At 45.7% G+C, this 25,804-nt stretch overlaps 1 protein-coding gene across 2 annotated transcripts in view; it reads left to right on the top strand.

The window, feature by feature from the left end:
• Positions 1 to 8,415, top strand: part of amon (prohormone processing protease amontillado) — a 204,659-nt gene extending 196,244 nt beyond the window's left edge. For both annotated transcript variants that reach the window (XM_065454679.2, XM_065454680.2), the window contains exons 12-13: positions 1,533 to 1,697; positions 2,822 to 8,415. In XM_065454679.2, the coding sequence (XP_065310751.1) occupies positions 1,533 to 1,697; positions 2,822 to 3,170 (514 nt within the window). In that variant the 3' untranslated portion in view covers positions 3,171 to 8,415. The remainder of the gene's footprint in view (positions 1 to 1,532; positions 1,698 to 2,821) is intronic.
• The last annotated feature ends 17,389 nt before the right edge of the window (positions 8,416 to 25,804 follow it).

The raw sequence follows: 25,804 nt of genomic DNA on the forward strand, positions 1-25,804 counted from the left end.
TTTTATGGCATAAAGGTGGGGGACTTAGGATGAAGCTTTAGCTAACGACAAGCTCACTATTTCCCAATTCAAATACATGCAAAACGCGGAAATGCTTTTATGGGACAACCGCTGGGCCTGTTTGGATTAAACCCTCGCATGCGAAGGTTGGGGGATCGTTCCCCACTCAGTTTTTCATGCAGCATTGAACGTGTAGTATGTGCAAATTAAATGTACACCCTTGCAATTTTTTATGATACCGCGCGAGCGTTGACCGCACGCGTCAACGTTCATGTATCGGCGAGGGGCACCCCTGAAGTGAACTGCCCAGCGGAACACATTCGAAGTGTAAATAAGCTTGGGCTCCCGTGCATCCTGTAGCCGATATCACGGCTCCTCGCCGTTGCTCTGCCGCTATAGCGGCAGGCTAACGGTGAGGAGCCGACCACACCACATGGTGCGTATACCACACGTCGGCGAGCGTCGACCACATGGTGCGTATACGCACCGTGTGGTCGACGCTTGCACGATGTTGTTAAAGAAAGTGCAAAGGTGTAAGTGTATAATTGGGTCTTCGCTGAAGTCCAACAGGGACATATGATGCCGATTGATTCACAGGTGGTAGTCAGGTGGGCAGCTTGGTTGCAGCCTCACTTTGATAGGTATAGTGGCCATGATCAGTGAGTACAGACTTGGGGAGCTGAACACTTACCCGCGGTGTTCGTCTCACCTCCTTTTATGTGCGTGTGCCCCAAGACACACTGAATGGTAACTTCTTGACAACAAGATCACGCGTTCGGCAGCTTCTTGCTCACAACGTCGCACCTCTAAGCTATCTATTGCATCGGAATGTATTTTTGTCGTCGTCCGTATAAGGTAGTGAAGAAGCGCGACCTTTAGAATATGATAAAGTGAAGTCAGTTTAAGACTGAGCGAGTAAGCGCGACTTTGTAGATGCGTCATTGTTCATCCATACATCGTTAATGTCGTTCATTCTCCTCTGTAAAGTGTTTGTCTCTTCTTAAGGTTGTGACTAACGAAAAATCGAGCCTCTCGGATCCCCGTATTTTCGCTCATTGTACATGAATATATAGATATATTGAAGTTCTAGTCGGCGAGAATTACCCCTGTCTTGCGCTTGGGGAAATTGGACATCCGAGCGATCTCCAAGTTGCCCCGTAGGCATGAAAGGGGTAATTGGAGATTGCTGAAACAAGGTGTTTTCGTCCTGCACTGGACATGATGATAGGATGATAATGGTGGTGGTGGTGTGATGATGATGATGATGACGCTTATTATTATTATTACTGTTGTTGTTGTTGTTGTTGTTGTTGTTGTTGTTGTTGTTGTTGTTGTTGTTGTTGTTGTTGTTGTTGTTGTTGTTGTTGTTGTTGTTGTTGTTGTTGTTGTTGTTGTTGTTGTTGTTGTTGTTGTTGTTGTTGTTAAATGTGTTCCTGAATTTCCTAAATTCTCTGAAGGCTGAATTGTCTAGGTGCGGAGCTCGCGCTCCGAGCAACTTCACACACGCTTCCCGTTTTTTCTCTAATGCACAGTGAGTTCAAGGCTAACGAGAGCCTAAAGATCTACCTGGACACGGATTCGTGCGCCGGTACGGACACCGAGGTGAACTACGTCGAGCACGTGCAGGCCGTGATCACCCTCAATGCCACGCGCCGCGGAGACGTCAAGCTCTTCATGGTCTCCCCGTCTGGAACGCGGTAAGAACCGGACAGCGCGCTGCTCCCAACCCCCAACCCCCATTCCCGCCTGTCTTCAGCAGCCGTTGCACGCTCACCCTCTAGTCAACATGAATGCGGTCCCGAAGCTGAGCTGGAAACAGATACGAAAGGAGGGAGGAGCGCCGTTTGGGAGGTTCCTGTGAAGCTTTGTGAAACAGGTTACTGGTCGCCTATCTCAGTGAACAAGGAGAATCGTGGAGAGGAAGCTACGGTCGAGGGTGGCAGAAGGGGTTCGGACTCGCGCAATCTGGGGCTCATTGAACATTTCTTAATGAGGGTATTCGTACAGCCGCTTTAGTAGGCGTAAGTGTAAACACTTTCTTGGTGTCAAGAGAAATTCATGCCTGAATCGCCAGTGAGTAAGGTGGTAGAGAGAAAGGAAGAAACAGCTGCGTCCGTGAGAGAGAGAGAGAGAGAGAGAGAGAGAGCAAATGACAAATGAAAGGCAGGGAGGGTAACCAGGACTGAGCCCGGTTGGCTACCCTACACTGGGGAAAGGGAAAAAGTCGGTGAGAGTAGTTTGCAGGGCCTCGATAACGCGGCTCAGCTCTTTGATGCAACATTCTTCTGGGCTGACGCTGTATTCGAATACTCACCGTATACGGCTAAATAGGCGGCTAAGCGTATCACAACCAACTAGCTCAGCTGACCCCGCTTAGCTAAGCGTAAAGCGGCTATCGTAAGACTCGTTCCATTTCTGACGAAGCCAGCAGAAAAGACGGCTTAGCGAAGACACGTAGCATCGAAGTGAAGAACGATGCACGCTGCTTTCCAAAGAGGATAGGGGCTAAGCAGAATGACTGGAAACTCGAGAGGAAGGTTGCCTCCGCACAAGAAATCATGGTCACACTTTCTTATACATTTAATGTAAGGTACGGTTCTGTTCTTCGAAAAAAAGTTTGCCCACGCGCAGCGTTTAGATAAAGCTATAATTTGTCTGTTTTTTTCCTAGCGTTTTCCTTGTCGATGCGAGGCGGCGTTTAGTCGCAGAGACGTCTTCCAGGTGCCTGCCATTACCCGAACCTGTCGTCGTAGCTGTCAGCGTATACTGTATCCAATGCTGGTCAGAATTACAACGCACGCTCGCCTTTTCTGCCTCGCAGGTCTATGATCCTGAGCCGTCGACCGAACGACGACGACAGCCACGACGGCTTCACCAAGTGGCCCTTCATGACCACGCACACCTGGGGCGAGAACCCGCGCGGTCGCTGGACGCTCGAGGCGCACATGGACCGCGGCACCGGAGGCGCCAAGGACTCCGGTTCGGATGACGCCGGAGGCGAGGCCCGGGGCTTCCTCAAGGAGTGGACGCTCATGATACACGGCACCCGGGACCCGCCCTACGTCGACCTGCCGGCGCACGACCACAACTCCAAGCTCGCCATCGTCAAGAAGGCCCACGAGTCGACGCGTCGGGGAGCCGCGGCCCTCAAAGCGAGGTCCAGACCCTGAGGGGGCTCCCGCCGCGCACGCCAGCACTCCGGACGACGCCTAACGGAAATGAAGCAAAAAACGAGACGACGATGAAGATGCACGACGCGCAAGGAACCGAGGGAAAAAAAAAAGAACGTACTGAGGAACCTGCCGGGAACCTCGAAGGCTATCGGGAGACTGCAGAGCTCAAATTTTGTTGGCTGTAGTCAGCGGGCGCGCGGCGGCCATTTTTCGGCCATCCCTAGAAATGCGGGAAACGAGGCGCGCGAGACACCTTGCGCCCTCCCTCGGAGGGCGGGTGCTGGAACTTGCGTTAGCGAAGGGGCATCGCATTTAACAAAATGTGAATCTCCCCAAAAAACTCTTTTGTCAATAAGAGTTTGATTGAGATTGAAACGACCAAATCGGGAAACTTTTCTGTAAGTTCCTAGCTATGTCGCAACAATTTGATAGCCTCGATAGGTGAATCGTTCATATTAGCAAAGTGCTGGAAGCTAGATATTTATTCATAAATAACTGAACTTTGACGGAGATGTTCCGAAATGGGCCTTTAACATACATCAATAAAATTCTCATTTTAGCTGCGTTGTTTAGAGAGATTCGATTTTTGTTTAATTTCGAAGGCCTTTCATTCATGCAAGTGCTATGTGAGCGATCACCGAGAAAGGGAATCGGGTGGCCCGTGCGCCTGATGTCCCGCATTTTTGGCCAAGCGAGCTCTTAACTAGCACTCTGAAAAAAAAAACAAATTCGAGCTGGTCGGTGCAGATTCATCGTGGTGTCGTAGGCACCGAGTAGAACGCAGAAGGAAGAGGATGCGACAGCAACGCCTTTGTCTGTCTTCATCCTCTTGTGTTCTGCTTGGCATCCAAGGCACCATGATGGACTCTGAACACCTTTAATATCAGGTGCGTCGAATTTGAGCGTTGCATCACCGCGTGTGATTCGAAGCGCGCACCGTGGTGTCAATGATGACCATGGTCGGTGCTACGATCTCGCCTGATCTCACCACGTTGTCTGGTGAACCAAGACAGATTAAGGCAGGCCATTCCAGCGTTTCACAACAAAATGAGGCGATGGGCTACAAGCGCAAAAACTCCTGTACATACTCTATATATACTCTATAATACTATAAGGCGTGCACAGACAGCCTGAGTACTTGTGTTCTTATATAATTTTTTTGTTTGCTGTTATTCATAAACTTTCAAAAAGCAATTACTTTTGAAGTCTATCTACAAGAAAAATCTCAAAGGACGTTAACTCGTCAACGACTTGGAAGTCTTGATTTTCTCTTGTCCATGCAGCCCGGAAAAGCCGCTCCCGTCTGTCATGGTGCACCGACAGCTGTGGAATCCAGACCACCTGTCCTGCTTTCGGTACAGGGAAAGCTCGTTTTGTGATGGCGAATCACCACCCAATGCATTGCGCCCTAGCTTAGAAAAGCGATCCGCTGTGGGGTCATCTTGAGCCATTGCACTTAAGCCAACTGCAGCCTACAAATCTGAGCTCTGTAGTCGGAAATCGGAAGGATATTTGTCTGCAAGCTGGTCTCCGACGAGATTTCTTGCCTGAACCTGCAGCTTGTTTTTCTTTTTTAGAGCTTGATGCACCGCAAGTTCTGAGCTCTACAGTGATTCTGAACGCAATTCAGAAACCCATCAGCTCGGCTGAACAGAGTAATAGAGGTTGCAAGACGGCGTTGTTCATTCAAAGCAGCACCTACAGCATGCAACATTGTCTCTTAGGTTACACCAGATAAGACTAACTTCTAAAGGCTCAAAGGCTAAAGTTTCTAGTTCAGAGATTGCGACCTAGAGTTCCGACACATTTTCATTTCATTTCATTTCTTATACCTTCAAGACCACAAGGTATTACAGAGGGGGAGTGGGGTAAAAAAAATACATTACAAAGAAAACAAGGAAGGCAGCAAGTGATGTAGTCACGTGTGGGGACCAAAGCGATGGTGTCGATTATGGGCGTACGAAATTGTGTGTGGTCTTCAATATCTTCCTTCCGCTGGTCCATTCATTGACATTTGTATCATCCGCTGTCCCAATAGGTTGTTGCCGTTCCTGTAAACGTAGGAATAGGAACCGCCCTGTGACAACGAGCCTGGTATTCGCAAGGACCACTTCCGTCGTACGATCTCTTCATGACCCTTCGGTGCGTAAGCACCAAAAATTTAGATGGCCAAGTCGGTAGGCAAGGCACCAACCGGTCACGCACAGATCGTGTGCACGAAAATCCTCGTTTACAGAACCTAGATGCTGTGGGCAAAGCCACAGGTTATCGTCGCCCCCCCCCCCCCCGCCTCCCTGCTTGATGGAACCTAAAGAAAAGTTGAACTCCATGCTGAGGCGCTGTGTTAGGAAGCTTTATTGCCGTCGGGAACTGGTATACTATAATGCTGAAGTTTGTTGGCCACTTCACATTCTAGACAAGGTTCAATACGAAACTACTTACATTTTATAACCGTGGCAACGTTTTTGCATGCTTGAAACGACTGTCTTACTGCAAAGCATGCCGTTGTGGAAGAAGGAAAAGGCGCAAGCTCTTGTGTTATCTAACGGTGGTGCTGTGGAACTTGCGGTGTAGTATGCTCGAGAAGATGCGAGTGTGTGCTGCATTCTTGTGACAAATCTTGGGACGCACCATATCTTACGTGTTCTTCAGGCTGGAGCCCGCTCCTTCTCTGTATCGATTCACTTTGTTACCGTTGTCTCTTACAACGCTTTGTTAAGTTCAAGTGACCTTGAACTATGATAGAGATAAAGAAATCTATCAGCCTAGAAGTACTTCTAAAGCATACGGAACAAAACACGTGTTATATTTGCAATCACAGGGAAGAAGAAAAACTCGCATCGTCGTTTTGGGCGTTGGCTCTGGCTTGCCTCGTGAGCGGTACGAAGAATGAAACAATGTTGAATGTGCAGTCTTTGTCGGAAGTATTGAGGTAACGACACACGTCACCAAAGTAGTTGCTGCGATGCTTTTAAATGAATTGGGGTGCGAACAGGAAAAGCGAAATATAGACCACGCGGACTGGTGCTGGTCTTCGCTGCGTTTAAGCCGACTGCTCTGCAGTTCGTTTCGAAGTGCCGCTACTATCACGTTAACCTCTAAACTAGAGGCACACTGTCAAGTTTAAAGATAACATCCACACAATTTCCTAGAGGAATGACAAAAGCCGCGCTGTTTTTTTTATGTTTTCGCGGTTATTCCTTTCGTCTAAAGGTAACAGCGACCGAAGTAAAATTTACGGGAACATTTTATAGGCAACATGTATTGTTCTTATAAATTTCACTTCGAGCGATGCTACATTTAGATGTGATAATAAAATAAGCAAAACATCAAAACCTACATGACCGTTAGTATTACTTAAGCTAAAGACACGACTGTTAAATTCTAAGACTGAAATTTGAACTTTTCTGGAGGTTACCTTCATAACAGTGCGCTCGCAAACTATCCGTAGAACGTTACTAAGTGGCTGACATGTGCACCCGAAGGCTTCGTAGCGCTTCAGATGCTGCACTGTGCTGAACTAAGCTGGTTTGACGTTATAACACTGGACCTGCATATAATATGTGTCCTGTTCGTGCAACTAAAGTTGGGGGCATTGGTAAAGGATTGCGTTAAGCACTCGCTTGGCCTTCGATGCTCCCCTAGTGCGATGCGAGCTCATCCACACGGCCTGGCGACGAGTCTGGCTAGACTGTGCTGTGGCCCGTGTACTTTTGGCAAAGACTGCAGTTATTTTGTGCTGACAGTGCTTTCATGCTCTGTGCTCGACAGTATTTTTCAATGCCTCCGTTAAAAGAAAAGAAATAACCGGAAAGATTTCGGTGCACACACTCTACAAAGGTGCACATTGAAAAGCAGAGCTCTTTGTAAAGAAATTAGTCTTAGATATGTTGCCTGTTGCAAATTTTAGGGTAGCACCTTGGATGTTGATACGCTGGTGAGTTTGCGTTGGCGTGAGATGGTGACTACACGATGTGCTTGTTGCATCACCGGACAAATTCGCGCTGGGCCTTGTGGTCCGGGCAAAAACAAAATGTTCGATGCACATGCGATATACATGTATGATCAATCAGGAAATGTGTTTCTCGATAGTGGAGTAAATGTTGTGTTTTATTTTTCGATACCATTTGCTCCAAACAGTGAGGAATATGACTGCTGATTTCCGCGGTGCCCTTTGTTGTTTTGGTAACGCCCGACCGCGAACACCAGGGAAAGTTGTGAAGCGTAGGATCTGAAATATTGTGATTATATTATTCCTACGCTGAAGATTAAGTGTGGATGAGCATAATTAAAAATTACAGTAACCGCGAGATAACGCGTAGACACATGAGATGAAGAACATCTTCGTGACCTCATTTGCAAGAAGGCTATATACACAAGATTTGCCGAGTCTTTTGTGATTTCTCAAGCGCGTGTTACAATTAATGCGCACTTCTGAAAAGTAAAGGTCACTGACAATGAATTAGCACAGCTCTAATTAATTAGACGGTTTGGGCGTGTCGGTACAGCTCTAATGACAGCAATGTTTCCCCCAAAGCTCCCCTTTTCCCATCCCGAAAAAAGAAAGGAGGGCGTTGGGGAGATGTCATCGGTAAATGTATATCGACCGAAGAGATGAGAGCTGTTTAGGAGCTGGGGGACCAGCTTGCTCTATAAGTGAGGCCCTTACAGTATTGCTTTATCAGAGAGGATCATTAGAATAAAAATGCTCGCTTTGTAGCTGAAATTAAGGAGATAATTGATTCATTCAGCTCTTAAGAGAAAGCCTACACTCCGTAAAGAGGGCCATTCTCGTTGTTATGTTTGACGAAGCCAGTTTACTTGAGATTTATATCAGCTCCGCCACTACAGATGCAAAACAGTGGCGACGCTTGATACGTTGATCCACAGTGACAGGGGATTAACAGAAGCTAATCTAAATGCACGGGTAAAGCTCAAATGTGACATCTAAGCTCGATCATGTAGAGGAGGAACCCCGTTCGACCAAGGGAAGAGAAAAAAATAAAATATATATTTTTAAGTATCGAACAATTATCAAGTGCGAATCGACAAAGCAACGACGGCGCTTTATCATTTATTAACCGAGAATTTCATTTCGTTCTTCAACTATTGAGACTTTTTTTCGCAAATGATAAAGTACAGTCGACATCTGGAAGCTGACCAGAGGAAACTGAAACGGTGTCAGTGTGAACATGTGTCGACAATATTACGCACAATAAAATCGTTTTCTTTTCCATTGCAATGAACACTCTTCGGTCATCGACAGATACGTCGGTGCACACACATTCTGAACACACTTGACGCCTCTCGAAGCATGTCCTCAGTTTTGATTTTTCTTCCAACACACCGAAGGATGACAAGAAACGTATCAAAAATGAAATTACATTCGAGCACATCAGTGCACGGCGTTAGTACTTGAATCAAAAGTGCCAAGGAATATGGCACATTCAAGGCATATGTGTACGAAGAATTGAACAACAAAGCCTATGTGGAACATAACAGCATTCAAAAGGACGGAACAACGGCCGCATGACCAGCTCCCGTCATGTGCAGTGTGGTACACTTTTAAAAGGAACATCAAAGTATAACTAATTGCATTAAAACTACAATATTTCCTTGCATACATCGCGAAAAACTGACTGACATGAAGATTTGGAGAGGCGTTCTTGCTCTAAGGAAATATTCTGCAGGCATTCATCACAGATCTGAGATGTAATTGATGGCGACATGACAAGTGTTCCCTTGGATAGTAGACCATATACTGTACATTATATTCAGCGTCGTTAAATGTGCTTCGGAATTCCAATAGCAAGCTCTCCCTACTTTTGGCATTAATAACTAAGCCGTCGTTTCGTCGTTTTTTTTCCCCTCTATTCTCTGCGTTGTACCATGGTGCGGAGGCTTCAATAACGAAGTCTGAGAAACGTTGCTGTAGCATAACTGCAGTGCATACTGTGACGTCGCTCTTCTTGCAAAATAGTAGCCTCGTTTTCTCACACTCGAAAACATCGAAACGATAAACGCAACACAGCGCATGCAAACGCAGCCGGCTTTTCACGTTGCTTCGAATTTCCAACACTACTTCCATGTCCCGTCAACGGATGTTATTCGAATCCACCAAGCGGACGAAAAACGACCCACAATCCGCCGCCTCGCGGGAGCATCCTCTGCACGCCATTTCTTTCGAAACCCTGCAACCCGCACGTCCAGCTGCGCATGCGCAAGTTGCGCGCAACGTGACACGGTGCCACGTGACACGGTGTCCCCCGTCAAACATTCTAAAGCTAGGGACCGACCAGAACTTGCAATCTCGAAATGCATTGGCAAGTGTCCAGTAACAGGTATTGCCGAAGCTAACTTCGACTTTTGTTGTTGTTGTGTGCATCTGTCGGCGCGTGCTGCACGTCGGTCACGTGTCAACAGATACGCAGAGCTTAGAGCCGGCAGACAATGCAGCAAAGACCTAAAAGGTTAAGAGCGCAGACTTTAATTTAGAGTTTTGTGCAGCTGTCACTAGAGCGCGGCCTACACCGCTAGAACCGTTCTACCAGAATTAGAATAAAAAGTGTAACAGTAAGGAATTACTTGCTTTGACTGAAGTCCTACTTGTTGTTCGTTTTATTTGAGTTATCTTAGGTTCAATTGCATATGGTGCTTCAGTCATATCATTGCTTCCTTCAAATCCACATTTAACATTGACCGTGAAATCAGATCATGGTAAGATTTGCAGTGTTTTGATTGACTTACGTATAATACTCTACGCGAGCCTAGCTAAAAGTCACTTTGAGCATAGAATATTTGCTTCTGATATTCAAAACAACTAATTTCTATAAACTCATGGACATCAGCGGAGAGACAGCATTCAATATTGCGCTCTTTTTGTGTACATACATACATACATACATACATACATACATACATACATACATACATACATACATACATACATACATACATACATACATACATACATACATACATACATACATACATACATACATACATACATACATACATACATACATACATACATACATACATACATACATACATACATACATACATACATACATACATACATACATACATACATACATACATACATACATACATACATACATACATACATACATACATACATACATACATACATAATCATTAAAAAATACATACTATCAGCATTAATAATGCCAAATAATACCTAAGGACACTGAAAGTTGTTTCTACGGAGTTCTATGCACTCCTGTTCAGGTTTCTGGTATTACCAGATCAAAGCTATGTACTTCTCGAATTTCTCGAGCTGGTTAAAGTGTTCCAGCAACGTTCTCTCGATCATTTCACTGACGCCAGCGCCGAATTTCCCTCTAGTAATATTTTCACAAAACATTATGAGGGCAGACAAAACAGGAAGCCGGAGCGCTACGATAGCTGGTACATAGTGGAAAGGCGAGAGTTGCAGCTGCACTTTCGATGTAGAAAAAAATACAACACATATAACATGAGGACCCTCTGTCTCGGCTTGCATGCGTTTTCGTCTCGCCGGTCGTGCGTTTTAGTCGTGCTTCAAAGTTCCAGCGGGCCGTGCCGTAATTTTACACGACATTCCGAGGTTCCCATGCCACGTTGCTGACTGCGCGATCGGCACTCCGACATTCGCCGCTCGCGAACTGTATGCACGGCTGCTGCATGTCTTTTATATTTGCTATTATTTTACGTGTACAATGCACCAGCGTTCCCGCGTCTGCCCCCCAGATGACCTCTTGCTATGGTTCTCAGAGGCCGTACCTCGCTTGAACTCTAAATAGTGAAAGGAGCACTTGCATGACATTTTCCACTTGTATTCTTTCTTTTTTGTTTAGTGAGCCAATTCCTAAAGGAAAAATTAAAATCCTAAATGAAAAAGCGTCAGAGCGCCCCATAGTAGACTATGTGTTGGCCTGTGTAATAAACTATAATACTTGTTTCCACGAACGAGTTGCGGATTTGGTACCACGCATGATGACGTATCATGACGTCATGATACTAGTCGCTTCGTTCCATGCGATTGCTTAAACAAACATTTTGCACAGTATTTCTAGACTGCACTCACGTTTCCGGTCCAGCCACCATTCGATTCAGCAAGAGAACATTTTCTTCGTGTATATTCCAAACCCATTACTGTTTAGAACCCTGCTTAATTGTGTACACTTATCCATGCTGCTTTCGTGGTCAGTTGTTTTTCTTTTGTATTTCATGTTTTCTTTCTTTTTTTACATTGCGATGCCTTTGTTGTAACCTGACGCATACATGTTTCACTTGAGTTTCCCGAAAATCTTGCGAAAGGTTTTAGCTGGCACGCAACCGCTGAAATATCTCAAGCTGTAGACTGGGACAGGAAGTCTACCTGAGACAAACGCTGGAACGCACAGTGTACTTCACGCCATATCATAGGCAAGACTTTTCTCGCTATAAAACGAATGGCTGCTACACGCTACTAGCTTCCTTCTTTGTAATATAGCCTACCACGTAATGTAGCCTACGATGTGTGGTGATGAATGGACCAAGCACGGAGCTTCACTTCTAATCAAATCCAATGTAGTTAAGGCTAGTAGTAATCCGCTACTCCGACAGCAGTCTGCCCACACTCCAAACAAAAGGGAGTTCATGTTACTCCCTTAGGCGGGAGTAAGTGGTAGTCCTCCATGTTTTACATCATTCTTCGAATTTTCGTAAACCCCGATAGAGTGCTTTTACTCTGTGTGTACACAATCAGAGCAAATGCACTTCGTCCCGGGTGTGAGAATTCTCTAAAATGGAGTTAAATAAGGAGCCAACTGTTACTCCAGTATGTATGAGTAGCCGGAAAACCTATTCTTTCTAGAGAGTACGTCGGTGAGTTTTACAGCGGTAGCGTACCTTGTCGCTTGAGATCTTAGTGTGAACAACTTTTGCAAGTTAACGCGAAGGTGAAGTCAGACAAAAAAAAAAGGTGGTGCGAATGCAATCGCCGGCTGACAGGACAGAAAAGTGAGAACATAAACGTATGTAGATAGCTGCGGCTCCGTGTCCTTCGATTCCCTGTTATTTATGCGCTATCTGAATGACCATATCCCAGATTCCTCTGACCCGTGAGTAAGACCACATCCAGCACTAACACAGTAGACTCTGTCAAAACCGACCAAACAGCAAATTGAACGCCGTCTATATATAAAAAAAAGATTACCATAGCCTCTTATTGAACTCCATCCACGTAACCTCGTAACTTTCCCGGTTTTTCTTTTTTCGACAGCTCCAATGATACTGTACTATATATCGCTGTGAAAGCACGAACTCTAGAATAGGCTTAATTCTTAAATGTGAACTCGGCTGTACAGATACCGCCTTTTCCTACGTCGATGTTTCCCTCCTGTTTCGGACTTAAATGAGTCTTAGCGTAAATAACCTGCTTGCAAATGTCAAAGCTCGGTTACGTCTGTCACTCGTAATCATGTTTTTACGCTTCTTCGCCACGACATTACGCTTAAACGAGTACCTAAGACTTCTAAGTGTTTTGTTACCCAATGCGTGTGTAGCTGGCATGTCACGCTATCTACTATATACATTCTAATCGTTTCTCTACATCCAGCAACTCTGATGTGGAAGGACAGCGCAGTGAGTGTGACCAAGCTGGGTGTCGCATGAAAGCGAATTTCGTATTCGTCGACGTGATACGCTGCATGCTGAAACTTTTTTTTAATAATCAATACAATATTTTCTTGAAGCAGTGTTAAGTACGGCTTGTTAATTCCTTGTGAAACTGTTCTGCAATATATATTAGCGCGTCCTTCTTTCCTTTTTCTGCGCATGCAAAGCTGCGATATTTTTCACGCCCAGGCGAACGCTGGTATGCATTAATCACTGTTTATACTCTGCACTTTGTACATGTAGATGTTTCGCTGTTGATAGTCTATAAGAGAGAATGCGGAGTGGCTCGGTGAACGCCTGCTAGCATCAGACAGAACATGAACAGAACCTTCTTTTTTTTCCTACTCTTGAGGCGCTGCTGAACCATATGCAATTTTTTTTCCGCCGTAATAATTTAATTGAAAGATGCCTGTGGTGTTTTCCGATATCCCGCTTGCTCTCGACTAATTAAAAAAAAGATGTCGCACCTCGGACTCAAGCTGTCGGCAGAAGAGGTTTTATCATGATTTCCGGTCGTATCGTTTTTAATTGTTTATTTTTTTCATTGAAGACGCTGGCAACGAGCACAATATGTCGCCAGCTTCTCTACAGCTATAATTCGTTAAACGAATTATATATTTAAGAAGAAAAGGCCTCATATTTTACAAAATATAAGCTCACAAGAAAATTCCATAGCGCATCTTTTCGCAAGTAATTTATGGCATTGGATAGATATTGCGTTTGTAATGAGAAAAAAAAAACAAATCTCGCATACAAACTTGGACAGTGTAACCACTAGAAAACCACTTACATATAGTTTGGCTTCACCTGAGGCAACGCTGTGGTACGCTATTCTGAGTGCGGAATTTTTTTTAAAGCACGCAGTTACATGCAGTCAGATGCAAGCAAGGAGTAATAAAGTCTCAATACATCACATTTCGAGCAATCAAGCTTGAACAGCAGTCGGAGCTCGACATCAAATTATGTGTGGTTTCTTTTTTCAATAGTTGGCTGCTCCGAATGCGTCTGCTGGTCTTCGCCTACTTAACCCTCGATATTCTTAGGCCTAATGCTGCGTTTTGTAAGTTCCCATGTCGCTTCTATGCTTGTTCAACGCTTCATGCTGCATTTATCTCCACGATTTCTCGAACTGCAGTGGGACGTACCGCTATTTAACAAACCTACAAGCCGCGTATCTGTTTTGGTTCGCTTTTGCAATCATCGGGTCGCACACTGGACGAGCATATGAGCTCGTCTGACAAGAATGGTCTGATGCGGGCAAGCTTTCTTTATCGGGCCACTCTGATTACGATGTTGATACGCAGATGATTAGCGACTCTGCAAGCAGTCAACTTGTGAGACTACCTACTTACATGACAGCCGTGCCGATAGAACGCCACATGTTCCATGTATGCTATCGTGTTTTCCTTGGGTGACGGATGTCTCGCTTTTAACGAACGAACCCGATCGAACGCGACGGGCGAATTTTCGCATCGTATTCACCGCTTGCTCCTTGTTCGATGGATGCAGTGCAGCGGTGAATCACCCTTGGAAGAAGCCGGGAGTAAAGCCCGCGTGTAAAGTGAACCATGTTGACGAACCCCGTGGTGAACCCGAGGGTGATGGGGAGATATGAAAGAAGTTATAAACAACAACACTCGTGTCTCGCGTACCATGCTGTTGTAAGATATTGTTGGTCTGTATAATAAATTCTATTGTACCTCTGTGCGCTTACTACGTTCGTGTGAGTGCCGTTGCGTGAACGTGCGGGCTACCTGCGGTGCGGTAGGGTAACACCGGGGCGACACCTGTCTCTGCACTTCACTTCGCAAGCCGAAAGAGACAGCTGCGCTTGGACACCAATGAGTGGAATACATCGACGGTTATGCAAATTTCTAGTGATCGCGGTGGCTCACTTAGGTCACCAGCGTCAAGCACGTCGAATGCGCTGCAGCATGAAGTGAGAGTGAGTGAGTGAGTGAGTGAGTGAGTGAGTGAGTGAGTGAGTGAGTGAGTGAGTGAGTGAGTGAGTGAGTGAGTGTGAGTGAGTGAGTGAGTGAGTGAGTGAGTGAGTGAGTGAGTGAGTGAGTGAGTGAGTGAGTGAGTGAGTGAGTGAGTGAGTGAGTGAGTGAGTGAGTGAGTGAGTGAGTGAGTGAGTGAGTGAGTGAGTGAGTGAGTGAGTGAGTGAGTGAGTGAGTGAGTGAGTGATGGAATAAAGCAACGAATGAGCTAGTGAGTGAGTGAGTGAATAAATGAATTAATGTATGAGTGAGTGAGTAAATGAATGTGGGAATGAATGAGTGAGTGGATCAGTAATTGAACTAGTGACCAAGCGAGTGAACGAGTAAGTGATTGAGCGAGCGATAGCTTGTAGCTTTAGAGATAGGTGAAATACCAAGTAGACCTGTACAATTGCAAACTACATTACCGCGACGGTTGGACGGCTGCTTTTGCCGCAAGAGGTGGCATGGTATAATCAAGAAAACGGGGGTGTTAACGCCACCCCATGAATTTCCCACTCCAGGTGGTCGTGACGTCACGTACTTAGGCACCATCTACGCAGGTTCAGCTACTTGTTTATCGGTAAAAAAAAGGATCACGTTGCACCTTAGAAGAGCAGTGCAATACTTAACGTATAGCAATGGTCGAGAAACCAAACACAGAAAAATACCTTTAAACTTGTGACGTAACATTGACGTAAGTGACGTTTGGGCGCAAAGTTAAAAATTGACCCCTTCTTTTCAATAAATGTGTTTAACTTCTTTCTGCGCCAGGTGAAGGAGGTTGAAAGAATAGTTTAGCGTACTAAAATAGCTTGTTGTTGCTATTTTTATGCCTGTATTTTTAGACCTGTTGCACGACTTTCGTAGCGCAGTCAGAGCATCCTGAAACGACCAGACGAACATGTCGCGTATGTATAGGAGCAGAGTCACCCCATTTCTATGGTATTAATACGTTCGAGTGGTCGCTTTCGAGCACTCTGTAGAGTGTTCTGGCTGTGCGTGTTACATTCGGCTAGCGCGCGACCGCGATGCGACAAAATTACGGTCACGTGGTTCATCCGACTGCTCTGGGAGCAGCTCAACGGTCAGCTCGGGCAGGATATGCCTTGCTCCAATGTCACCAGCGCCCCGAATCACTGCCAAGCTAGTCGGAAGCGCTGCAGCAGCCATTCGAATGTACACCGCAAGATTACAGTCATTATCTCAGGCACGTCTGATTCCAATGAGGAGTGAGAGAGGAGAAGAAAACTGCATTTTCTACTTGAAACGTTTCTACAACAAGCGTAAAAAAAACTTCGTTTATTTGTCGTTTGTCACTTGCGTCTCATACGCCGCTGCTGCAAGACGATCGCAGTGGTAAATCATAAATCAGTAGCGACAAGCTCGGATCGCTGTACACGCCACGTGAAGTTAACAAAAATAAAAGACAAACCCACAACACCCCACATCGCTTTGCGAATATATGCAACTGACCAAGGCGATCCGAACTGAGCTAACCGCTCAAATCAAGCGCCGAACTTTCACTGGAAAAACTTAAAAAGAAAGAACACTACAAATTGTTACATCATTTCTTCAACAAAAGGCAAGTACAATGCTTAATTTTTATTCCCATGGGTCTAGTTTGGCTCCTTCCCCTCAATGTAATTATTTCAATGTTATTATTACAACTGTAAACTATGGGCCAGTTCTTTATAGAATGTTGTAGGTTCAACGTCCAAAGAAAGCGACTTCTGGACGGTTTCCTTCGCCAACTTTGTCTGGGCATGACTCTTCCTGTTATATTATCTCTTAGGCCGTCAGCACTAGGATAGTGCAATAGGAACGTATGTGATGCCACATTTAATTTCGTAAGCGACATAGACTACCACGGTAATTTTATCAGCCGTCTTTCCTCACTATGAAAACGAAAATATATCGTCTATCGCACTTATACTGTAATTTATCCCTAAATTTTATATTAACGATTAGTAATCATTTCAAAGGAGTTGAATGTTGGGTTAGTTTGTATTTTGACAGCAAAAACGCTGGTGTACTTAAATGTCGGTGAACATTCAAAAACCCCAGGAGGTCGAAATTAATACAGAGTCCCCCACTACGACGTCCCTCATAATCAGTTTTGGTGCGTAAAATACGATAACTTAATTCATTATAGGTGATTTTAAGGCGAGAGCCTTAAGTGGCTCATACCAATGATGGCCTTTAAAACAAAACGCATCATCCGCTCCAAGGGTACAAAACCTATCATCATCAGCAATGGTTCATGCCTCCCCTAAGCAAGCAAAAAATGCAGGGGCTCATACCTCTCGTAATGCAAAGGCTACAAGCATTCAGCAAAGTGAAGCGTACAACGCATATATACATTCATCTGAATCACGCATCCAACGTACAGAAACGCGGTGTCTAGTCGAGTTGTACACAAAAAAATACCACGTGACCTTCTCAATGGCTCGTGCCCCGTAAGCAAGCAAGAAATGCAATGGCTCATACCCCCGTAAGGCTCAGGCGGCAAGCGCTCAGCAAAGTGAAGCGAACAGTGCGTACATTCATTGAAATCGCCCATACAACACACAGAACCCGCCGTGGTTGCTCAGCGTCTGTGGTGTTGAGCTGCTGAGCACGAGGTCGCGGGATCGAATTCCGGCCACGGCGTCCGATCTCTATGGCGGCGAAATGCGAAAACACCCGTGGGTACTTAGATTTAGGTGGACGTTAAAGAACCCCAAGCGTTCAAAATTTCCGGAGACCTCCACTGCGGCGTGCCTCATAATCAGAAAGTGGTTTTGGCACGTAAAACCCCATAATTGTTTAACAACCCACAGAGCAGCTTGTGTTTCACTCCACTGCTGAGAGGATGCGACGTAAAGTCGAGGAGGAACGTCGCTGGCGCGATTTTGATCCCGCTTTACGAGCGCGCGAAGCCGCAGCTAAGCGTCGAAAACAAACCGAAGAAGCCGAACTGCAGACGCAACGATACGAGACGCCGCGTAATACCGAGTGTGCAGCTGCAGGCTTTCACCTTCACGTGTTATAGGAGCGTAACATGTCGCCGAACTTTTGTTTTCCAAACGGCCGTTAGTGCTCTGGACCGATCCCAAAGCGATGTCCTCTTTTTCTTCCTTTGTCTTATTGCACAGAAGCTTACCGTTAATTGGTCGAGTAACTGTACTATTGTCCAACACCAGTGAAAAAGAAAAAAAAAGAAGAAATCGTACACGGTGTCTTATGCAAATCACGCACCACTGCTCACGTCAGAACGAAACGTGGACGCGTGACATCAACACGTTTGTCCGCTCAACAGGCAGGGCTTGCGAGTGCGCGCTATGGAGACAAGAGCCCCTGTTTGGTGCGATCCCATTGCTTTCTTTGTTTTTTTATCCCGCCTGTTCACTCCATCGTCACGTGCGAGGTTCCGTCAGTTGACTTTCTTTTCCTTTATTTTCTCGTCTACTGCGCAGCTGCTTTCATTCCCGAGGCATGTGACTCTATATTCCACGGGAGAAAGCGGCGCAGAGCCTCGGGGCTTGATTTCCATCGCTATCTGATCGCCACTGAGTATCGCTTAAGGCATTCGGGGCAAGCTAGCGAGGTCTCTCCCTCTCTCTCGCTATGTCTATCTTTCTTTTTTTCTCTTTACAGCCGTCCTGCCCTTGAACTCGCACCGAACGCGCCGGCGCGCACACGTAATGGCCCGAGCGTCGCACTGGGAGCCGCATATACGATGACATACACTGACGCATCATTACTTAGATATTAGGATACGATAGGGCAGCGATTTGGGCTAGTGGTCAAGGTTCATGGCGCGAATGCAGCGAATATACCGGCCTGTTATGCTGACCGTCTCCGCAAATAGAACGATGCCGTGAGTGTGAGAGGAAGGCAATACATATTTATTGAGCTGCTTATACGCATGAGGTGGACTCTTATTTCGGGTAGCCATGTGCCGTCTTGGCTAGACCGGTCCTCTCGCCCAGCAGGAGACGATCTTGAGGTAGGGAGCTGCTCTCACACGGCTCAGCGGAAGGGAAGCGTAAGCGGGCGATATGGAGTTGTTCAAGCACTCCCATATGATGGAAGCGCCGGCCAATATCCGCGTCTTAACTGTGTTCGTGGGCCGCCGATCGCGAAGATAGTGCAGTCTCGCACAGCGGTAAAAACCCCACGGTGTTGTGATACCGCGCTGTTGTCTAGACGTCGTGCCTCTTCCTCTTCACAATCAGTCTCTCTCTCTCTCTCTCTCTCTCTCTCTCTCTCTCTCTCTCTCTCTCTCTACCTCTCTTTCTCTCTTTCTGGCCGAAGGCTCAGACGCGGACGTTTGAGACGCTGTGCCTCTCTGCGACCAGAGTCCATCATGACCAGGGGACGTCATGGTCACAGCGTTGGGAACTACTTTCTGGCAGCGCCGACATAACAGAACACCGACATGCTTTGAGCGATGACGTCACGCGGGCAAGACGGCCCAGGAGCTCGTACACAGTTCGAGACTACTATAGAACGTGTTCCTGGTAGTCAAGACAGAGCATGAGGCGACCAGCAGTGTGAGGAGGCATCTCTTAAATACAGCCACACATGCTCACACCCAGCCAGGTAGAAGTCGCCGTCGCTATATATCGCCAGTGCAGTCTGGAACGCGTGGTTCACGTGTTCTGGGTGAGCACTGCCGCCAACCTTTGAAGCCAGATTACCCGAACTCGGATTTAACAATTCTCTATAGTTCCCTATATTTTTGCAAGGTGCGGTTCTTCAGTTTGTCAATATGGTTTCTGTAAACACAAATTCTTTTTTCGTGTAAATGGATGACAAAGTTTGTTTTATTTCTAAGCTCGATTTGAAATAATTATATAAACATTTTACTGGATTCAAGCTGGAATGATGTCGTAGTGCAAGTTGTTAGGCTAAGAACACAGCCTCGCTTGAAGCCGCCATATTCACAAAACACGTGAACAAATTTACACTTTCCTCTACACGCGAATCAAGATTTACACGGCAACTTTTTGGAATTGTTCGGAAGATGGGCGCTCGACCTTTGCTAAAGTATACAACAGTGGGAAAGCAGCGTGCAACTACACGACAGCAATGTATAAAACATGTGGAGTACATTTATCTTGTATGCCCTTTACTGGGCGTAACACTACCGCGCTTACACGTAATTCGCAATGAAGCACGCAGACGTAAGAGGCCAATTCTTTTTTTTTTTCCTTTCTTTCGTGAAAAAGCTCTCTTCCAAACACGTCCTCACTGAGAGTCTGTCAAGGTAGTTCTGCTTATAATCGGTTTCATTCGTCGTTCTTCCTGGATGCTTCTGTACCACTGCTTCATTGAAGCCCGTCTGAGCAGAGATCTCAGGCCGACAAGCCCGACACGTTGGACCAGAGGCGCACCCGCGAGAGACGAGCTTGTTGGCGAATGACTGTAGAAGCTGGATGAAGCTTGAAGTTGTAACAATAACGCATCTTTATGTACAGAAATTCACAGGCAAGATATATTTACAAAGATAACTTTTGGAACAGGTTAACACTGGGAACTTGTCCCGCTCAGCGAAGCCGAAGGTGCTTAGCATCTGACCTTGGTTCAGAGCGCCAGACAAGGCGCGGAAGTCCAGCGCATGAATCACAAAGAACCCATTATAAATGCATTAAAATTTCGTTGGTCCGTTTTAGGCCCGCGGGGTCGTACTGGGACGGAAACCCGCCCGCTACCACCCACAGCTCTCTCCCACAGTCGGAAGACCAAACGTGGTTGAAAAACAAATTCAATCTCCCCTGCGCGACACCAGCCCCACATGCACATGCCAACTAGATTATGCACAGGGAACGAACACTTAAGGAACCATGCAATGCCAATGGGTACCCCGCGCGTCATCTATTCTTTCTCGCTTTCGGTGGCAACTCCTCCCAAACGTTTCCGACGCCGACGTCCTGGAAGGTTTTGCAGCGATTGCGCGGGAAGCGACGTGCCACCGCGGGGGCTCGGACTTTTGTTTCTGACAAGCGCGGGTCATTCAGAAGCGTGTACAACCGCCGCCGCTTCTCCCCCCCCCCCCCCCTCCCAGCCTGTTTTCTACGAAAAGTTTTGACCATATGGGACCGTGAGAAGGCATGACGCTTCGCCCCATCCCATGATTTCTATTAGGCACACACCTACTTTCAGGCAGCCGGTCCGCGTCTAAGAAACGCGCCGTCTTCGTTACTGGGCAGCAGGTTTGCTGTACGTTGATCCCTTACAGCAGCACTGCAGTGAATAAGTGTATTGATCTCTGTAGGCTTGGGGACTTTTGTTTTTGAGATAAGGACGACGATTGACGAGGATCGCCGCTTAACAGGCGATTCGGACTTAGAGCCAAAACAAACGTCCCTGGACTCAGACAGTCAGATGACAAACATTCAAAGTTCGTTTTTTTTTTTTTTCTCGGTACGGGAGTAGTTCCTTTTACAGGTCCCCCACTTCCGCATTTCGGCGTTCCCGCTCAGAATTCGCCGTCCCGTTTTACAATGAACCCGAAAACACAGTGTGTAAGGTAAAAGAAATCATCCCGGATTTATATTTAAGAAACACTTCTCTCAAAGCTCTTATTGGGCGCTTGTCCCAGAAGCTGCTCATACACTTCGAGCAGCACAACAGACCCGCTGAAGAACTGAGCTGGCACCTGATTTTGGCTCATTTTCTTGATGCTAGAATAGCATCATTCCTGTGCTGCTTCGCAAGAGGGTGTCCGCCAATAGAAGAAAAAATAGAGCCTTTTTATCCGCTCAGGCCGGTCTGAACCTAAACCGCCCATTCTGTAATGATAGAGAAACGCCGCAGCACAATATTTTATGAGTGCCTGATCCCAGCAGCGTTGCTTGAGAAAATCAATAATCTCATCAAGCTGCCGGGAATGCCATACCAGGCTGTTCGATTTTTTAACCCACTTCCAAAAGAAAGGGGAGAGCCAGTTTTCTCTCGTGATGACTGAACGTTGCGACCAAGCAGGCCGAGCGAGATGCAAAGCAACGCACACCGAAGAGAAGCCAGGTCTCCACCAGGTACTGGCAAAAACAAGGAAGGAACTTTCGTTTCACCTGGAAAAGGAGAGTAGTCATTCTAGTACACTACGATGCTCCAAAATATGGTGCCTACCGATGATCACTTTCTCCCAACAACAGAGAAATGCGGTTGCGGAATCCTGAAGGACTTTGTCGCCACATACGAAGGCGCTGGTTGGTTTTTCCCTTGCGGAGCTCTCGCACCGCATGCCGCACCCGACGGAGTAGGGTGGCTCGACCTCGTTCGAAAAATGACCTCCGCTTCAAATGAAAAAAAAAAACACCTTCAACCTCGATTGTACGGATGATTATGGTCGGCTGAGATCTGAACTCGCATTAGGGGACGCCACTCTATGAGCTGTCCTTTCTTCCATCTGACGAAGCTATAGCCATCTGGCGTTTCTGTCTGTTGGTCCGTAACAAAGATCTTTCGGCCTCATCCTCAACAGTATGTCTCAGCGTCCTAATGAAACTCATGACCAAAACACATGCCAACAAAATTAACTCGTGATTGTTCCTCACAGTATATTTTTGGGCTGTCAGTATATCGAATGTTAATGATCGACAGAAGGGTTGAAATCTGGGCCAGTTGGTACATACTTGAACGAAAAAACCAGTTGAAAACACAAAGGACAAGAGGAGAGGTTCACACCACAACGAGTCGTTGTGGTGTGTACCTCTCCTCTTGTCCTTTGTGTTGTCAACTGGTTTTTTCGTTCAAATTAATGATCGAGTGTTATTGAAATCTTCAATGAACGTAGAATGCGTGCGGCAAACGTAGTAACAGGCCATGCGCCGCGCTCGACTAATCAAGAAGCGTATCCGCAATCCCAAAGCAAGAAGCACGAAAAAAAAAAGAGAACAATACTGCCTACACCCCTACCGGAGCTATATCGGTACAAGCTTGAATCACCTCTTACATAATCACCTCCTGATCATGACGTCATCGCCGTCTTTCTCACTGCAACGGAATGCTGACTCCCGCCGACGCATTCTTGTTCTCTGTCAAGCAATGTGTGCAGAATCAACGCCATCTCCCACACTTATTGAATAATGATGAGACTGAATAACTTGGAAATGAATCGTGATGGCCGATGAATCCTCATCACCAATGTAGTCAAGGCGTATCGCTCGTCTCTCCTCTTTACGTGACCCAAGAAAAGGTACGTAGGAAATTTACATTAACTTTGGCCTATACAGCATGAAGTAACACAACCAGCTTCCCTCTAGAACACGTGTCGACACGCGTCTGTATTAAATACGCAGGTCTCGCGGGTTACCCCCGATTTCCCGCATCGGCTGTGTTTCTAGCTGCTTTCTTGGACCGCTTCTGGAGATACTGCAGTTAAAAAAAAATGTGCACTGATCCCGAAAATTGATCTGGTGCCAGTGCTACCCGGTGGTACCATCGTGCAATACCGGTGGTTGGTACCAGTGGTATCGGCACCTGTGGTACCACCATGAGGTACCTGTGGTACCACCGCACTGTACCACAGCACGGTGGCGTGGTACCGCCGTGGGGTGGTACGGGAGCGTTTTCGCTTTCTCCGCTTGTGACAGCCGGTGTTTTGAGACGCTGTCGTTTAATCAAGGTGCTGCGGGCCTCTCGGAATAAATTATCTGGTTCATGCACCCTATGATCAACCCCCAAATCACTCAGGAAGGCTCTGGCTTTCATCGACTTCGAATGTGGCTTGAATCGCCTTCCTTTTATTTATTTATTTTTTGTCATTGCCCTCACTCTCTGTGCTCGTGTGTGCACATTCACTAAATTTATCTTACATAAGTACATTTCCCGATTGCTCGGTCGCCTGCTATTTATTTATTTATTTATTTATTTGCTTATTTATTTATTTATTTATTTATTTATTTATTTATTTATTTATTTATTTATTTATTTATTTATTATTGAATCCTCATAGCTAACAGTGAAGCATTTCATATAGGAGGGGCTAATGAATACTTATATGCAAATAAAAAGAAACACGTACAACGAATTATCAAGTAATAATGCATAATACCGTGTAAGAATATAACGCAAGTTAGAGTGAGACGATAAGCACATAATAGCAAAATAAAGCGTTATGCAAAGCAGGCTACAGGTAGTTTAAGAGGATATAACAATGAAAATAACGTAGTAAGCAACGTTAAAGAGAACAAAACATAACTACGTAGGAATGCATGCGCGTGCATCATGGTTTGGAAGGCAACCTTATTAAGTGCCTCACGAGAGTAATTGGTGTTAGCAAAACATCCGGCCGATGATTCCATTTCCTTCACTATTTTGATAAAAAGGGGGACCAAATGTAGATGTTTTATACATTAGATGTTTATCTTATGATGATGGTCTAACCTTGCCGAACTAAAAGAAGTCGGTTTGACATAGCATGACATTATTTTGGGGTTTACACGGCATATCTTATGGAGCAAACGAAGGCGAGTGGTTTTTCTGCGTTTGGTCAGCGAAGAAATGTTGAAGGCAAGTTTCATTTTTCAGTTACACTTGCTATGCGCTGGTAATTGCTCAGATTGATTACGAATGGAACAATTCTGCACAGCTTCCGAAGTGTTAGTTGATGTTAGTCAATGATGGTTCCATATCGACGATGCGTATTCTAGATTAGGTCGGATTTGTCATAGCGGTCAGCGCCCCACCCCCTTCTCAACATTTTCTCGGTACCTTAACGAACGAACAAATAGATTTGTTTCCGCAAAGGACGGCTCTTGGCCAGATCAAAAAACAATTCAGTCAAGGCCTACATCCACGATTCGAGAAATACCTTTTGACACAGAAGTGGTTATAAGGTATAATGTTTTAGTCAGACTTTGCTTTGAAGAGTTTGAAATAAAGTTCGTTGCCTCGTGCGGAAGATAGTGTCAGGGCTTGTTATCACTATGAAAGATTTCAAGTTTAGAAGAGTAGCTTTAAAAAAGTAGAAAAAAACCTGTGCTGTTTTTAGTGCTGATATACGGTAAACCTACGTTACAGTACTTAAGAAATCGCTCCACTACCGCGTGCGCGGTGACACAATATTTTCCTTGATACTTCGGGTCTGTATTCAAAGCATAAATGTTAAATCACCGCAACGTTGAGAACTTTGTTCTCATGTGACTATGCAGTACACCGCTTACAAGCTACATGCCGGAATGGAAGCGCTAAATTATGAGGTTGCACAGTGTGAGGTGTCTACACTGCAGCAACGACAGGAGACCGATGTATGATGCCTTTCCACGGAAAAATGGCGATGACCGGTATATGCACCAAGGAAGTTTGGTATGCACAGAGAAGTGCGAGAGATATTTAGGGACTCTGTCTCTACTGTATTCCAGTGTCACACGAAAAAATCAAAGGAAATTAAGTCAATATGATAATCTCGTATAAAATAGCCACTATTCCAGGTCGGTGTTCTTTAGAAATATATGTGAGCCGCCATTGCATACGTTTTTGCTTTATATTGGAATTTTCTTTTTTTTCTTACGCCAAACAAAGTTGCGCGGATTGGCACTATATACTTTGCTGGTAAGCATAAAGTGTTTTGCTTTTTTTTTATTCTGGTGTTTTACGTGCCGAAACTGCGTTCTTATAATGAGGGACGCCGTAGTTTGGGGCTCCGGGTTAATTTTGTCCAACTGAGGTTCTGTAACGTCCACCGAAAGCACGGTACACGGGCGGGTTTTTTTTTTTCGTTCTTTTTGTTTTTGGCCCCCATCGAAATGCGGCCGCCGCGGCCGGGATTCGATCCCGTGACTCCGAACTTAGCCGCGTAACGCCGTATCCGCTAACCAAGCACAGCGGGTCACACACAAAGGTCATACCACATATAAGTCCGTTCGCTGGTACTTGCTTTGGGCGCGCATATACAATTTTCGAATTCTCGTATATATATATACGAGAGTTATTCCAGAGTTATATATAGTACATACCGAGAGTATATATACCAGGATTAGTTCTAGTAGTAACGCA

This window comes from Dermacentor albipictus, chromosome 10 (assembly GCF_038994185.2).
Source record: "Dermacentor albipictus isolate Rhodes 1998 colony chromosome 10, USDA_Dalb.pri_finalv2, whole genome shotgun sequence".
NCBI lineage: Eukaryota > Metazoa > Arthropoda > Arachnida > Ixodida > Ixodidae > Dermacentor > Dermacentor albipictus.